This window comes from Oryzias latipes, chromosome 10 (assembly GCF_053564925.1).
Source record: "Oryzias latipes strain Hd-rR chromosome 10, Olatipes_Hd-rR_3.1".
Taxonomy (NCBI): Eukaryota; Metazoa; Chordata; class Actinopteri; order Beloniformes; family Adrianichthyidae; genus Oryzias; species Oryzias latipes.
This window is the reverse complement of record NC_136246.1, coordinates 14,598,608-14,613,282: the sequence shown is the minus strand read 5'-3', so window position 1 is coordinate 14,613,282 and position 14,675 is coordinate 14,598,608. Positions and strand designations below refer to the sequence as shown.

Here is a 14,675-nt window from a genome sequence, read left to right as displayed (position 1 = left end):
GAGAGTCTTTCATTAGCTCTTTGCAGCTTTTGACACGTTTGACCTTAGTAATGTAGCTAAAGCTTTTAAGTAAAGAGTGAAGTTCACTATCCTTCTAGCAAGTCCATGGAGGTAAATCGACAGCACTTTGCTAAAATAACTCAAATGAGAAGAGAAAATGGTGAAAAAGGTTTGAAGTGTAATTACTGGGTTCAGGGGTGTGACCTTTTACATTAACCCTGCCACTGAGTTGCTGTAAACTTACCCTTTAGCCCTCAGACACCCACAGAGACCCCAACAAGAGGAAGATTTAAAGGACTGTCTTCAAAAGCTTCTCACGTGGGAGTACATTGTCTAGAACTTTCTTTTTCTTAAATCGCCATCTTAAAGTCATCAAAATAATCTGCAGGATTTTGGGGTAAAGACTGCCTTTCTTCAGAGAGCCGTGACTCAGATCATCATGGGAGGCCTCTCATTGAGGGCGCACACGATGAAAACAAAGACTTTTTAGTGTCCTCTCTTTAAAACAGTCAAACCTTTGTTTTTGGACCCTCAGCTCGTCACCCTCAAGATTTTCACCGCCCACTTCCCCTTTGTGCCTCAAAAAGTTTGTAAAGGTAAAAGACACTTTGTGTTTGTTCCACAGTTACACGTATACATTCCAGCACAGCGGGGAGGTTTCTAAGCAGGTACTTTCCAGCCTCCTACTATGGGTTTGTGTCACTCGTGGCGTGGTATACGTACGCCAAAGCCATGATGCTCAGAGGTCGCCCTGCCAACGACTCGAAGCGCATAAGAGTCTTCATGGTGTCCGATGAAAGGCCCATCCCACTGTCTGACTGACCCTGAAGAGGATTGAAAAACAGCAGAGGGTGAAGACAGCAAAAGACTGCTTTTGTTTACTGCTTAGTTGAGTGTTTAGTTTCAAGATACCATATTTTCTGCACTATAAGACACACCTAAAAAGCTGAGTTTTTTTCAAAAAGCAACAGCTCTTAGTTAATTTTGAGAGGTACATAGCGCTCTGTCTAAATGTTAGTCTGATTTTTGTACAAGTTCCAAACGAGGTTGGGTGTTTTTGTTGTAAATACCCTAAAGCGGCTAATGTGTAACGTGTCAAACTGTTTTTTTTCTCATGTATTGCTAAAAAGGTTAGAAGTTTAGCATAGTCACAGTAACATTTGTTATAGTGGTATCAGTTTGCTTTTTACGTGTTGCAAAAAAGGTTGGGAGTTACAGGTATTGTGAATACGCTAATGTGTAGCGTGTTACAAACAAGTACTAGAGTTACCATGAACACAGTTAATAAAGTCAGACTTTATTAACTGACTTTCTATTGTGTACGTGTTGACATGCTTCTGAGTGAAGATTTATGATTTACCCCCCCTCTTCTATAATCATCTTCCTAGCCCCCCCCAATCCCTCTCTCTTCTTCCGTCCTCTTCTTTTCCGACGGGTCCAACAAAAAATTATTACAAATATAAATATCATATATAAAGTTTAGCCTAAATTACAAAAGGGGTTTATTCAAATACACCTTGTGTGTCAGAAGATTCATAACCCCCTGTCCAATCATGTCCAACACAAGAGGCTTTCAGCTCTCATTTGTTTGCTCAGCTGTTGGATAGGACAAGTAAAAAATAAATAAAAAATAAAGTCTGACTGACATATAATTTATCTCTTGCTTAATGCGCCTCATAGTTCGGTGTACCTTATATATGACATAATTTAAAAAATAGACTATTCATTGACGATGTGCTTTTATATTCCGATGCAAGCTATAGTGCAAAAAATTCAGTAATTTGGAAAAAAAAGATGACCCAAATATGAATCAAGTAACAACTTTAGTCTACAGGTGTCTAATCTAATTTAGTTTTAGGATGGAAAACTTACTTCGTGCTTCTCATTTTTGACGTTCTCCATGGTGACCTCATCGAACGTTTTTACACTTGCAGGACGAATCTTGATGTTCCTGAAAAAATTCAGAAATATTTTATTTCGGAATATTCTGACAATGACCAAAGATTAACATTTAATTGTGCTGAGGTCAAGTTCAGCAACTAAACTACGGGAAGTTAATCACTTTATCAACAGTGCGCTGCATCTCTGACAATATGCTTTGAAAACACGGTCTGTTTGCTTTGCGTTTCAACACTCGCCGCTGAAACGGCAGCGATTTAACTCCAGCCTGAACTGTCATTGCTGCTTTTCAGCACCTCCTCTATGAACACTCTAGGAGGACCTGTGAAAACTCAAGAGCTCAACAAATATTGTTTTAAGTACACCGCAGTCTTGAAATGTTGGCCCTGCGGTTTTGAGGGAAATTCCTCACAGGAGTCACAACACATTGCTCCTCAGGAGCTACAGCCTGCTCATTTTTTATCAAGTGCCAGGCAGATATGTCATTGTCCTCAGGTCGGACCAGAATGTTCTCCAGCTGAGCTTAATAGGAGGGGAAATACTTGTTTTGAGCAGTTTTCAGTGAAAACTTCTCTGCAAAAGTCCAATAGCAGTCCACAGGGGGAAAATAAAAGACTTGTGGACAAAATAATCAGCTTGGTGTCAGTTTTATGAATAAAAAAGCAAGTGAAGGATGATGAATGCTCTTACCATGTGCCCCCTGAGTTGCGGAGGGAGATGGGCCGTGTGGACGTCTCCTCTGCCGGCACTGAGGCGGTCTGTTCTCCCACCGTCACCAGTAGGGCTGTGTTGATGGGTATGTAGTGTTTGCCGTCCTAAATCAACAAAAGGAGTGGATTTACGGCCAATGCTATGTGCGCTATGCATATCCACAGGTGGTGGTAAGAAGCCAAAAAAACCAAGGTCACGCATTATAAATCTGCAATCATGAAGTTGGAGCAGGAAGCATAGTTCATTGTAAGCCTTCGAGCGCTGGAATCGCATTACTGACAAGACAAACACAAAGCAGTGCAACATGAAATTGAACAACTGTCAGAGAATGAATGTATTTGAAAAGATGGCTGCAGAAAACAAAATACAGACTGAAAAAAACAATAAATTATAGGAAACAAGAAACTTGCAAGATAGTGAGTCATGGAGTGTAGAGTGGACAAAAACTGTCTTACAACTTCATTGTATTTATTTTACTGCTTTTGTGTGACGCCATGTGTGGCAGAACTTTTTATAATGGTTTATTTTACCTTTCTTGAAATAATAAATGCAAATATAAACATTTCTTCCTGTTGCTTTGGTGAATTTAGGGGTTCAGAAAGCCCATCTTAGACACAAAATGAATGAATTTCGGTTTGACATCCATCCAGAATTAATTTAACTTCAGGAATCACGTTTAGTTTGAAAAGAATGTGGTTTGTAGTAGCTCAGTGGGTTAAGAAGCCTCCTGCCAATTTGTTACTGTTTGGGAGTTAAACTCCTGGGCTTGATGGTCTTTGTGCCTTTAAGCAAGACACTTAACCCCTAAGTAACCCTAACAGTGAGAAGCCAGTAAATTACTTTGAATAAAAGTGTTTGCCACAACCTTCCTAATTAGAAAAAACGAATATTTTCATGAAATGGTAACACTAAATAGAAAACTGATACAACACTTTATTTTGGGCACAAAAGATTAAAAGCCATAGTCCAGGGTGTAAATATTCTAAGACTAATGCTCTTTAAAAAGTATTTTCTTAACCAAAAAGGGTCATACGTAGACTAATACATGTATGAATGAAATATTTAACATGAATATCCAATGAATTCTAATTGAGATACTTCTATTTCTGCTTACTAAGATGCAAATAAAGAGCTAAAGGGTGGTTGTGACCTCCAAGTGAAGTAAAGCAGTACTCTCCTCTTTATTCTCCTCCATTCAAACTTCATGGAGACCAGTATTTTTTACCTTTCTAATATTAATATTTGTTCACCAATTGACCTTTTTTAATGGTTGCAGAAGGTGCAGATAATAAGACATGAAGAAACAGTTTTTTTTGCTGCATACCTGTTGCACGCTGGCCTGGAGCAGGTCTCCGAGCCTCTCGACCAGCTCAGTGAAGGTTGGTCGCTCCTTCGGCTCGCCCTGCCAACAGTCCAGCATGGTCTGGTATCTGTGAGTGAAAAACAAACCTCTCTCAGTCCTTACTGCATGATAGACAGGGAACCTAAACAAACGGGACAGTCATTCCTTACGCCAAAAGCAGCAGGCAGTGTGTTTGGAATGATGTATTGTTTAATGTAAAGGAGGAGAAACAACCACCCCAGGACCGGTGGTCTTTTCACCTTCAGTGAACAAAGTTCTGCTCCAGAAACCACATCTGCTCCAGCTCTGTTAGCTGTCATCCAGACCGTTCAAACATACCTCGTTCCCTCTCTTTTATTGTGCTAATCCTGAGCCTTCGGGACTCTGTGTGACTCTGAGAGCCCACAGCCACGATCAGCTTTCTGACAAGCTGTCAGCATCTCTGCCCATGTGGGGAGCCTCCAAACCTTTACATGACTTTTCTTTGCTGTAGCCTCCCCCATTCAGGAGAGGATTAGAAACAGAACTCCGCTTCTGTTGCTTCAACTGTTTGCAGCATGACTTTAATTAGACATCCATCTGTGATGTGCATTAATGTAACCAATGTGTCTCTCATCCGTCAACAGACTCAGCTGGGCTTTGAGGTTTAGTAGTTTTTTGGTCTCTTGCTGCAGGATCACAGTACCTGTTTGTCTGTGCAAGATTGTCGGACCAGCTTTAAAGAGCCAGCTTCAGCTGAGACCTTAAACACCCACTCCAATGAAAATGGTGTTTTTGATTATTTTAACATGTTCTTGAAGCATTTTTCTCATAATCTTGGACATAAATAAGGACTATTAGGCTTAAATTGCATTTTTGAGTCTGTCTTTATTCAAATCGTTGTGAATCAGTACAAGACGAAAAAATAGTGTTTGAAAAAGCTTATAGTTGTTACGTTCAAACTAGAATCAAACTCCCTGCTCTGCTCTATTATGATGCATCCACTTGCAGACAAATAGATCCATTAATGTTTCGTTTTCCCACTTTTTGGGCTGACATTTGGCTCCAAACTGTATGGCTGGATAGTTTCAATATTGTTTGCCATTTTTGTTGCATCGCTAATATTAGCTTGGGGTTGTGAGGGGCTGTAAGATAGTGGGAGAGTGTGTAAACAAAGGGATGATAGAAAAGGAGCGTGGGATTATCCGTGCCAACAGTCCCGCCCACAACTCAGAGTAAAGTTTCTGATGAACTCCGCTCTGTAGAAACTGTGTCTTAGAAAGCGACACAGGATTTTTGATTTTGCCTAAAAATGGGATAATCATAATTAAAATACCACTGGGAACACTTTTAAAAGATGAAAAGATGTTCGGAGTGGGACTTTAATAAATGTCAGAAATGTGTGTTCAGGTGCTGCTCCTTTCAGCAGTGACAGGAAGTGGATAACCTGATCATATCTCTTATAGAAAACACTGGATAGACGTAGATATAATGCATGTCGGCACAATTTGAACAACATTTCCTGCCATGAAGAGAAATAGCATGTCTACCCATGTTTTGTTTTGATTTAAAGAGGAAGATTTCTGTAGAAATGAAGTGGAATGAACAAAAGAAATGAGCATCCTCATGATCTTCTCCCGCTTTCTGCAAAGAATCCACTAAATTCTTCTGTGATGGATCAGAGTCGGGCATTTTTGCTAAGAGGCAGTAGAAAACATTCCACATGAATCGAGATTCAAATTAAATGGCACTGCCAGCAACCTCATGTGGTTCTCATCATTCTTGTAGTCTTCTGCGCCGAGGGTCATGGTGTCAAAACCTGGGCTTAGACACACCTGTGATTAACTGCAGAGCTCTTGAGAGGATCAAGAGAATTCACCCCACAGACCGAGTACATCCAGTTTACACCGATACCAGAAGGTTTTATCTCAGCTTTAAATTGGAGGCAGGCCTCACAGTCCTAAGAATGCAAAGTATTTAATCTGGCAGGTCAGTTTTCTTTAATGTAAGCTTGAACTGAGGTGGAAAAAAACTTCATATTCTTGGCTCTGGTTGAAAGCTACAATCTGTGTTGCATTTTGTCTATTATTTCTAATCACCGTCTCTTTTAAGCAGCCGATGTGTTTATTCGGCAACTTTTACACAAAAAGCTTTAGAATCTGAATGATTTGTTTGACGATAAGAATGACGAGTAAGGCTGAAGTACAATAGAAACGTTCTACAAACTAGGATTGACTTATAAAAAGGCCTTAACTCTTTTGGTTAATTAGTGACAGCAGTGACACACAGAAGACTTCTCCACTTCAAGCTCAGGCTCAGAAGATCCAGGTCTTTCAACCAGAAAGAGCTTCAAAGCTAAAAACCCAAAGCTGCAGAGCTAATCAGTAGCTAATGATTCTTCCTGCAACATTCAAAAGCAAGATTCCTCATGATTCTTATCAGGTGGCTGCTGGTACAGCTCCAAAAAGGAAGAAAAAAAAAACACGTTTTGTTTTATATCGACGAGAATTAATTTTTCTCGCTGCCTTCACTGTACGACTCACTGCCAGATCACCTTCTGACCTGCCTGTCCAAGCAGCCTTCATCAAAAGTAGAGTGGGTCAGACAATGACCATTTGACATCATTGCTCACAGACTGTCTAATAAAGCTACATGACACCCTTTGAACTATCTTTGACATTTGCAGGTAATAACTGATAGGATTTCTCACATTTCAGAGGAAGCATAATCTGGTGCCCTCATCCTGGTCCCTTCCTTCAGCCTGCAGCAAAACTCCTCATCAATCTGGACGCCGGGATACGGGGAGGCGCCTGAGAGGAGAAGGGGCAGCAGCATTACATTCAGAACAATGAGTTTGATGTGCCGTAAAAAAACATATATGCAATGTAAACATACTCTGATGTTTATAACAAGACTGAAAGAAGTTTACTGTAAAGTGCTTTGGATAAGAAACTCTTGTATTACACAACCATGGTTCACTGACCAAGCACAGCAGAAGAATGCCGCTATTATTCTTGTTCAGCCTGGTCATTAATCTGTCTGACATGTCACTTGCTACCTAAAATGTAACCTTAAGAGGTGTTTATTTTTGAACATAAATGAAAAGAACAGTGTAGACCAAAAGCACAGGGTACTCTGGTCCCTGTGAGAGAAAAAAGAATGCATTTAGTAGCAGGTAATGATCTTAAAATGACTGCTCACCCTGACATAGCAGAGACAATATTTCTGTATGTTCAAATTACCATGACAACAAGCTTAATCTCTACGCAGCTGTGTGTCTCAAAAACAACAAGACAAAAACGGGGATCTGCGTAGAAAAATACATTTCCAGAAGTTACCGTTCTTCTTGGGTTACAGTTCTAGGTGTGGTCACTGTGAACCCCATGAAGTGACATGAAGTCTAGTGTGAAGAAATGCTGAGAAAATAATCTGGACTAGACTTCATTCACTGCTTCACTGCTGCTGCATACATGGAAATGTAAGTCTAGAAAATACAATGGCGATCTATCAATCCATGTCAAAACTATCACCACTGTAAAAACAGGTAAGGTTAAAAATGAGGGGAATTATTTATAAACTATCTGAAACCTTCTCCATATGGTTTTACACTCAAGACAACCGCTCTGATTGGTGTGGTTGGTATTAGTTTCCTTTTCATTGTTCTACATTTGGATCATTGACACATTAAATCCCTACACTTGCAGCGAGGTGGAATTAATTCACAGTTTAAATGATTAGGTTACTGAACTGAAATATTGTTAAAAACAAAATTAAAGTGAGTCCGATCCTGCATTTGCATTGGCTTTGGAAACGATCATTCAAGTGACTTCTTTCAATGTAAAGTCTATGTAAACACGCGGACATGAGCGTTTCAGGCCTCCACTATCACATTCACGCATCGCGACACAAGATTTTTAGTCCTTTATCAAGCTCTACCTTCAAAACGCATGGCTACTAACTGCGTGATAAAAGTTTAACCAGTTAAACCTTGACCAATCAGGGACTCGGATGGGTCCTTTTTAATTCACAGAAATGCCAACCGTTTCAAAGTTGATTATGGAGGAGAAATCAATTAATACAGTTTGTGCCCAGCTGGAATTCTATGACACCAATTCTTTCATATATCAGAACAGAGCTGTGAAAGAACAAGACTGGAGCAAGCTTCATGACACTTTCAAATTTTTGACCAAGCCCCCTTCAACTGTGAGAACATGGGCTAGACAGTCCAGTGTGAACGCCATATGCTGAATGCGCGTTCAAGAACCCGCGCTCAGTGCATTCTTGAACATGCATCACAGTGTGTCCGTGGCGTAAGGATTCTGCAAAAATTTCCTTCGATTCAAAAAACAACTCAGCCTTGGTGTACAAGTCAGGAGCTCCAGAGCATTTAGATAAACAGGAGTACGCTTTCTCTGAGATAAGTTTGAGCTCTGAGTTGTTGAGTTTTTGCTTGATACAGAGTACAGTGAATGTTTTGAAAAATGTCAAATCTGAAATGCAAAAATGTGCTCCTGTTCTAACCAAACTCAGTCTAGAGGCACTTTCCTCCACCTCCTGTCATCCAGCAGTGAGACGTCATCCAACACAGAACAACAATAGCCAAGGTCTGAAGGAACTCACCACAAATCTTCCCCATGCTTCGAGCTACTGAACCATAAAATTATAAAATAAAATAAAGGGGCCTGCAGCTGGTTTCTCCAGCTCTGACAAGACAGGACTGGTAGAAAAAATTAATTAATGTGGTGCTTTTAAGGAAAACAACAGCACAGTAGAAAAAAGTTATAACACTAACCGATTATTCTATTCAGACAAAAGAGCCATTATGAAAAAATCTGAGCAAATATAATGTAGAGATTTTTTTTCTTTCTAAACTTTGATTTTACAGAGAGTTAGATATCACACAATGGAAAGCTTTAGGGATAATTTTACTAGTAAGCTAAAAACCTGAACTCTCCAGGAGTATTGACATACTTTAGCTCATGAATGATCCAAGATCCAGCTTGAAGTAACCAGAGTTTGACCTCTAAGAATAATCAGGTTCAAAGCTTTTTTTTTTTTTTTTTAGCATTTTCTTCTTTTTGTGCTACTTTTAATCTTTATGTGCTGATTTGCCTTTTGAGGCCCAGCTAACATCCTCCAGATGTGCAAAAAGCGGGAGAAAAAAATGAATCTACGTGTTTGTTGAACAGAAATTGGTTACAATTTTTTTTCCCACTTTGCTGGCTGACGAAACCAAATATTTGTGGAAACACAGATTCAGAGTGGGTGCCTACTTTTTACTCGAAACTCTCCATAGTTAGTCTTACTGAATCATACAAGAAAAATGTGCTGTTAGCTCCTCGTCATGCTTCACTGGCGAACAAATCTTCCTTCGGGCAGGCAATGTGTTTACACCCAGGACGCCCTTTTCCCTCTGATCTGGCTGTTTGATTTCTGTATGTTTTTTATGTCACCAGCTGGAATCAAACACACGTGTGTGTGTGTGTGTATGTGGGTGTGTGAGTGTGTGTGAGGTGGGTTTAATGTCCCCAGCTTTCGCAGGGCAACACAGATGCTAATGTTTTCTGCACGAGCAGCAGGAAAAATTGTTTTCTCAGACTGACAATTCAAGCTCAGGCTTTGTCCCAAAGGCATCATTACAAAGTGAAAGAAGATAGTTATGACTCTGTGCATCTGGTGAGGCTGTATGCTGAAGGCACAAAACTAATCCACCAAGCCCTACTTAAACTGAACATCAAAATATGCAGGATGGCCTTATGTTAGCTAAAACATCACATAGACACCATAGAATTCTAAACTATTTATAAATTAATGATTTGCCAGAACATTAAATTGTCTTTCATCTCTCCCTAAGTCCAGAATAAGTCACACAAACCTTCCATAAGCACTTAGGTTTAGTGCTCATTGATGCAGTCGTCTTACAGAGGGTGTGTGTGTTTTGTTGCAGGTGTTTTGTGCAAATATTGATGCACTGCAATTCAAGATATTTTACCAGGTTTTAAGTAGTTTTAACTTCTCTTTGCTCCACACCTTTCCAAGCTTTTCTCAAAATCAGCACTGTCAAAAAAATCCTTTTGCTTCTTACTTTTGACAATAGAAAAACTTGATTTTAGAAACAAAAAAATTTAATTGCACTGTTATTTTTTATTCAATTTTAAAGTAGTTATTTAAATCACAATTAGTTAAATAAAAACTCAAAAAAATACAAACCATTTGCTTATTACTAGCAACAAAATTTCTTATTTTGGGGCTGTGCAAAATTCAATTTAAAGTAATTCTAAAACAGTCAGCTTCTTTTTTATTTTTTTTAGCTTTTCTTTTCTTTTCTGAATGCTTGTGTAGAACTCCCTGTTTCTATAAATTGATATTCTATTATAAAATTTCTTTTTCTGTAAAAATGAATGCTGCATAAACAGATCATTTTACTATTTTCTAGTGATTTTCTTTTCAAGATTTGTGTTCTTTTCCTGTTTTTAGGCTATCTCTCTTTGTAATGTGGTCTAAATTGCTGCCTGCTGAAGTTAAGCACCAGTAGTCATCACAATATCCGGTAAAGATGGTAATAAAGTAGTTTGGCAAGAAAACAATATTTTTCTTCATGAAAAAGAACAAAATACAAACCAGAAAGCTTTAGAAAAATATTTGTCTTAAAAAAACTATTTTATATAATTTTCCTATCAAAAGAGCATCTTTTTGACTTTTTCATTTTTTACTTTTCCTGATCATAGAGCCCATCTTTTGGCTTCAAAAGTGAAAAAATTGTGGAAGTGAATGTTTTCTTCATTTAAACTGACTTTACAGATCAGTACGGATCCATGACACTTACCCAAAGAGAAAATCTCCCACATGAGAACACCAAAGGACCAAACATCACTCTGGGTGGTGTAAATCTTGTCAAAAATGGCCTCAGGAGCCATCCACTTGAGAGGCAGTCGAGCCTGTAAAAGATTGTGGAGATCTCACTTATGGATTGTTTTTCCCACATAGCTTCGGTGCAGCCCTTTTTTCTTTGATAAACCAGCAATTTACTTTCTGATTCCAATTTCTTTGGTTTAAAATACAATAAATAACAAATATTTTATCATTCAAGTTTCCAAAAAACTCACGTCTCCTTTGCGAACATAATCCGGGTCTTTGTAGATGTCCCTGGCGAGTCCAAAATCACAGATTTTCACCACGTTGTTCTCAGACAGCAGAATATTTCTTGCAGCCAAATCACGATGAATGCACTGATAAAAAAATTAAAAATTAAAATGAATGAAAGAATCTCTCCTAAAATGATCTTGCATGTCAGTGACATTAAAATGAGGCGCCTGCTGCATGCAGGATGACACATGGACAAGTCATCAGCGAGATTACAAGAGGAAATATTTTTTTTCCTACATCCAGTCTACAAAAAATGATTCACCGCAATTTTTTTACAACAATGGCTTTATTCTTCAAAGATGGTCTCATCCTGTTACTGCAAAACTATGAATGAGTTGAAACAGGAGATGAGTGTTGGCACCGTTTAAATGATTCAAGTGAGGATACACAACAAACAGGAATAAAGTGGGTCAGATCAGAAGCTCTAAGCACAGTAGGTCACATGGATTTTCATTGATGATAAAGGTTTAAATATGAATAAAAATAACAGTAACATGCATAGGATGACCTCTATGAGGTCGGAAATACCTTCCGTGAAGCCAAGAACTCCATGCCTTTTGCAACTTGGAAGCTGTAGCAAATTAAATCCTCTAGGCTGAGGACTCTTTTGTATAAATCTTCAGAATCTGCAAAACAAAAACGTTTAAAGCTTTATTGATGATGTGATTCTTCTTAAATTCAAGATAAATGTATCTTTAATACAAACATGTCTTTTAAGCAGTATGTTGAGTTCTGCACACCTGCCAGATAAATCAGAGAATTCTTGTGGAACGACTGCAAACGTCCCACAAGACAGTGCGAAGAAAAAAAACCCTGTTTTAGACATCTTTCCTTCATCCTCTGTCTTTAAAACATCCGCCGGGAGGGAGAAGAAAAAAATACGTCCCTTTATTATGCAAAAGAAATGTGTGATGATGTGCGCAGTATGCGAAGGAACTCACAAGGAGTCCTTCCACTTCCCCACCTGAGTAAACAGCTAATCAAACCAGAAATAACACATCAGAAACGGAGTGGCTAATGGGCTAAGCATAAGCCAGAGAGCAGAGCCCGGCGCGGGTCAGGACAGGAAACAAACAGCCGCCTCCCCAGACTCTGTGGGTGACAGTGGCTCCTGCTGCAGCGATTGTACTGCTGAGCAGGGGGAGGAAACGTCCCATCAGACTTGAAAACAATCTGCAGGGAGTGTTTGTTCCCAGCCAAAAAAGAGAGGGGCAAGAGTGCGGGGGTTGAAAGGAAGCAAGACGTGCTTGGCCTTTACCTTCTTCCTCTTCCTCAGAGTCGCAGTAGCTCTTATCTTCGATGAAGCCAGAGCTGGCTGAACTTCCGGTGCTGGCCACGCTCTCCAGGCGGCGCTTCATCAGCTCGCTCAGCTCACAGCCTGACCCTGCTGACACCACTTTACCGTCTGGGCTCTGTTCAGTCACACAGATCACGATGAAGCACAGCGCACAAGAAAAAAGCTTTTCACAACTTAAAAGAAAGCTAATCTGCCTAAAAGGAACAATTACATAACTTCTACATCATTAAGCCCACCTTGTAAACAAGAAAATCGTCTCTCTTGCTTCTTAAATGGTTAGATAGGTTGCCATATTTGCAGAACTCCACGATCATCATCAGTGGCCCTGTGAGGACAGAATAATGCAGTTATTCCTGCTGTAGGTAATAGTTCAATCCTAACATCCATGTATGAGATTTAACCTTTTTCAAGTCCCCCCAACATCACTTAAATCATGCATTGTCCCATCCTCTTCAGCAGCATTAAAGCTCACCTCCAGGTTTGGTGCAGGCTCCCAGCAGGTTGACCACATTGAGATGATGACCAATGTGGATCAGGATCTTTAACTCTGACATCAGAGCCTTTCGTTCGTTTGATGTAGCACCTCCTGCAACAAGATACCGCAGTTCAGCACATTCTCTGAATTCCCTTAAAAATGCCTTCCTTTAAGTTTTTTAAACAATGTTTTGGCATCTATAATACCCAGACTTAAATATTACCAGACCAGATTAACTAATTTAAACTAATATTTGTTATAACTGCAGAAGAGTAAATCTTAAAATAGAGGTTTTTCTTATGCACTTTCGTGTTTCATCCGTACACTAGCGTCACAGTTTCCCCTTTTTGGAGCTGAGTGAAAAGTTTCTGAAGCAGAGGTTGTTCATTAATCTGTAAAAAAAAGGAAATCCTGCAAATGATGCAGCTTGATGGCACAATAGATAACTAATAATCTATTTATTTTATTTGAGGATTCTGAAAGACCTTGTGATAAATCTTTAAAATAACATTTTTAACATAAAAAATGGGATTTAATTGAAAGGAGTTCATGGGGAAAAAAAGGAAATGACTGACTTTACAAGATAAATCAGTTTGTCATCATCACAATTGTTAATGATGAAGATAATAATAATAATAATAATAATAATAATAATAATAATAATGGATTAGATTTATCTGTGCTTTTCCAGACGCTCAAAGCACTTACATTGTGTCCATTATTCATTCACTCCTCATTCATACTGGGTGATGGTAACTACTGATGTAGCCACAGCTACCCTGGGGCAGACTGACAGAGGCGTGGCTGCCAGTTCGCGCTTACAGCCCCTCTGACCATCACAGGGATCATTCATACACATGCACACGCCAGTGGAGCCACACTGGAGGCAAGGAGGGTGAAGTGTCTTGCCCAAGGGCACAACAACATTTGGCTGGTGGGAGCGGGGAATCGAACCGCCAACCCTTCAATCATTGGACGACCTGCTCAACCACCTGAGCCACTGATTAAAAATATTAAAAAGTTCCTCTCTTTTCCAACTATGTTTATGAAAAAAAGGTCTGAATGACAACAATACTCTTTATTCTATGTAGTTTGAGTTTCAGAAACAAACAGCGAGAGTGTGATCCTCTGTTTCATGCAGTGACAGAAAGATGAAACTGGGAGCTACAGTTTCTTTGAATGCTTTCATCTTTATTTGGAAACATTAGTAATAAGTGAGATAGAGTTAAATCAGCAGCTAGACTTGCAAAAAGGGAACTTCAATCTTTAGAAAGTTTATTTTAGTGGTGAAGCAACAGCCTTTACTGCCATTAAACCTCTGGTTTAAACCAGTTTTCTAAAGAGCAGCACGCAATAGCTCGCATATTTAAAGTGTCTTGTTTATGGCTACTTTGTTGTGTTGAATTTTGATTTGTCAATATTGATTTTTGATGGTTACAAAATAGTCCTTTTAACGGATTGTGAAAATTTAAAAAATTGGCATTGTTAACACTAAAAAGCAGGAGTTACGTAGAAAAAATGAATGAGGGAAGAATAATCAGAATTTTCAGAGGTCAAGATTATTGCTTTTTTTCTGCATTTGGAGATCCCACCTTTGAGCATTTTAACTGCAACAGTCTTGCAGGTTGAGAGCTTGTCGATTCCAAACGCAGAGGCCTCAACCACCTTTCCAAAAGCTCCGTGGCCAAGAGTTTTTCCTGACAAAGGCAGAAGATGATCGTTAAGATGAGCAGGTAAAATGACGCAGAACAGTCACCATTTCCATTACATTGAAGAAACAAGTTAGAGGAAGTAAAAAACCTGGTACCCACTATGTTGTCTTGCCT

General features: G+C 39.2%; 1 protein-coding gene across 2 annotated transcripts in view; it reads right to left on the bottom strand.

Annotated features, from left to right (window-relative positions):
* The window catches only part of kdrl (kinase insert domain receptor like), a 42,754-nt gene that overhangs the window by 3,514 nt on the left and 24,565 nt on the right, over nt 1–14,675 (bottom strand). For both annotated transcript variants that reach the window (XM_011479978.4, XM_020706464.3), the window contains exons 18-29: nt 14,442–14,546; nt 12,847–12,960; nt 12,611–12,699; nt 12,336–12,489; nt 11,606–11,703; nt 11,038–11,160; nt 10,758–10,869; nt 6,642–6,741; nt 3,935–4,040; nt 2,590–2,714; nt 1,873–1,951; nt 724–824 (exon numbers count right to left, since the gene is read on the bottom strand). In XM_011479978.4, coding sequence (XP_011478280.1) covers nt 724–824; nt 1,873–1,951; nt 2,590–2,714; nt 3,935–4,040; nt 6,642–6,741; nt 10,758–10,869; nt 11,038–11,160; nt 11,606–11,703; nt 12,336–12,489; nt 12,611–12,699; nt 12,847–12,960; nt 14,442–14,546 — 1,306 coding nt within the window. The remainder of the gene's footprint in view (nt 1–723; nt 825–1,872; nt 1,952–2,589; nt 2,715–3,934; nt 4,041–6,641; nt 6,742–10,757; nt 10,870–11,037; nt 11,161–11,605; nt 11,704–12,335; nt 12,490–12,610; nt 12,700–12,846; nt 12,961–14,441; nt 14,547–14,675) is intronic.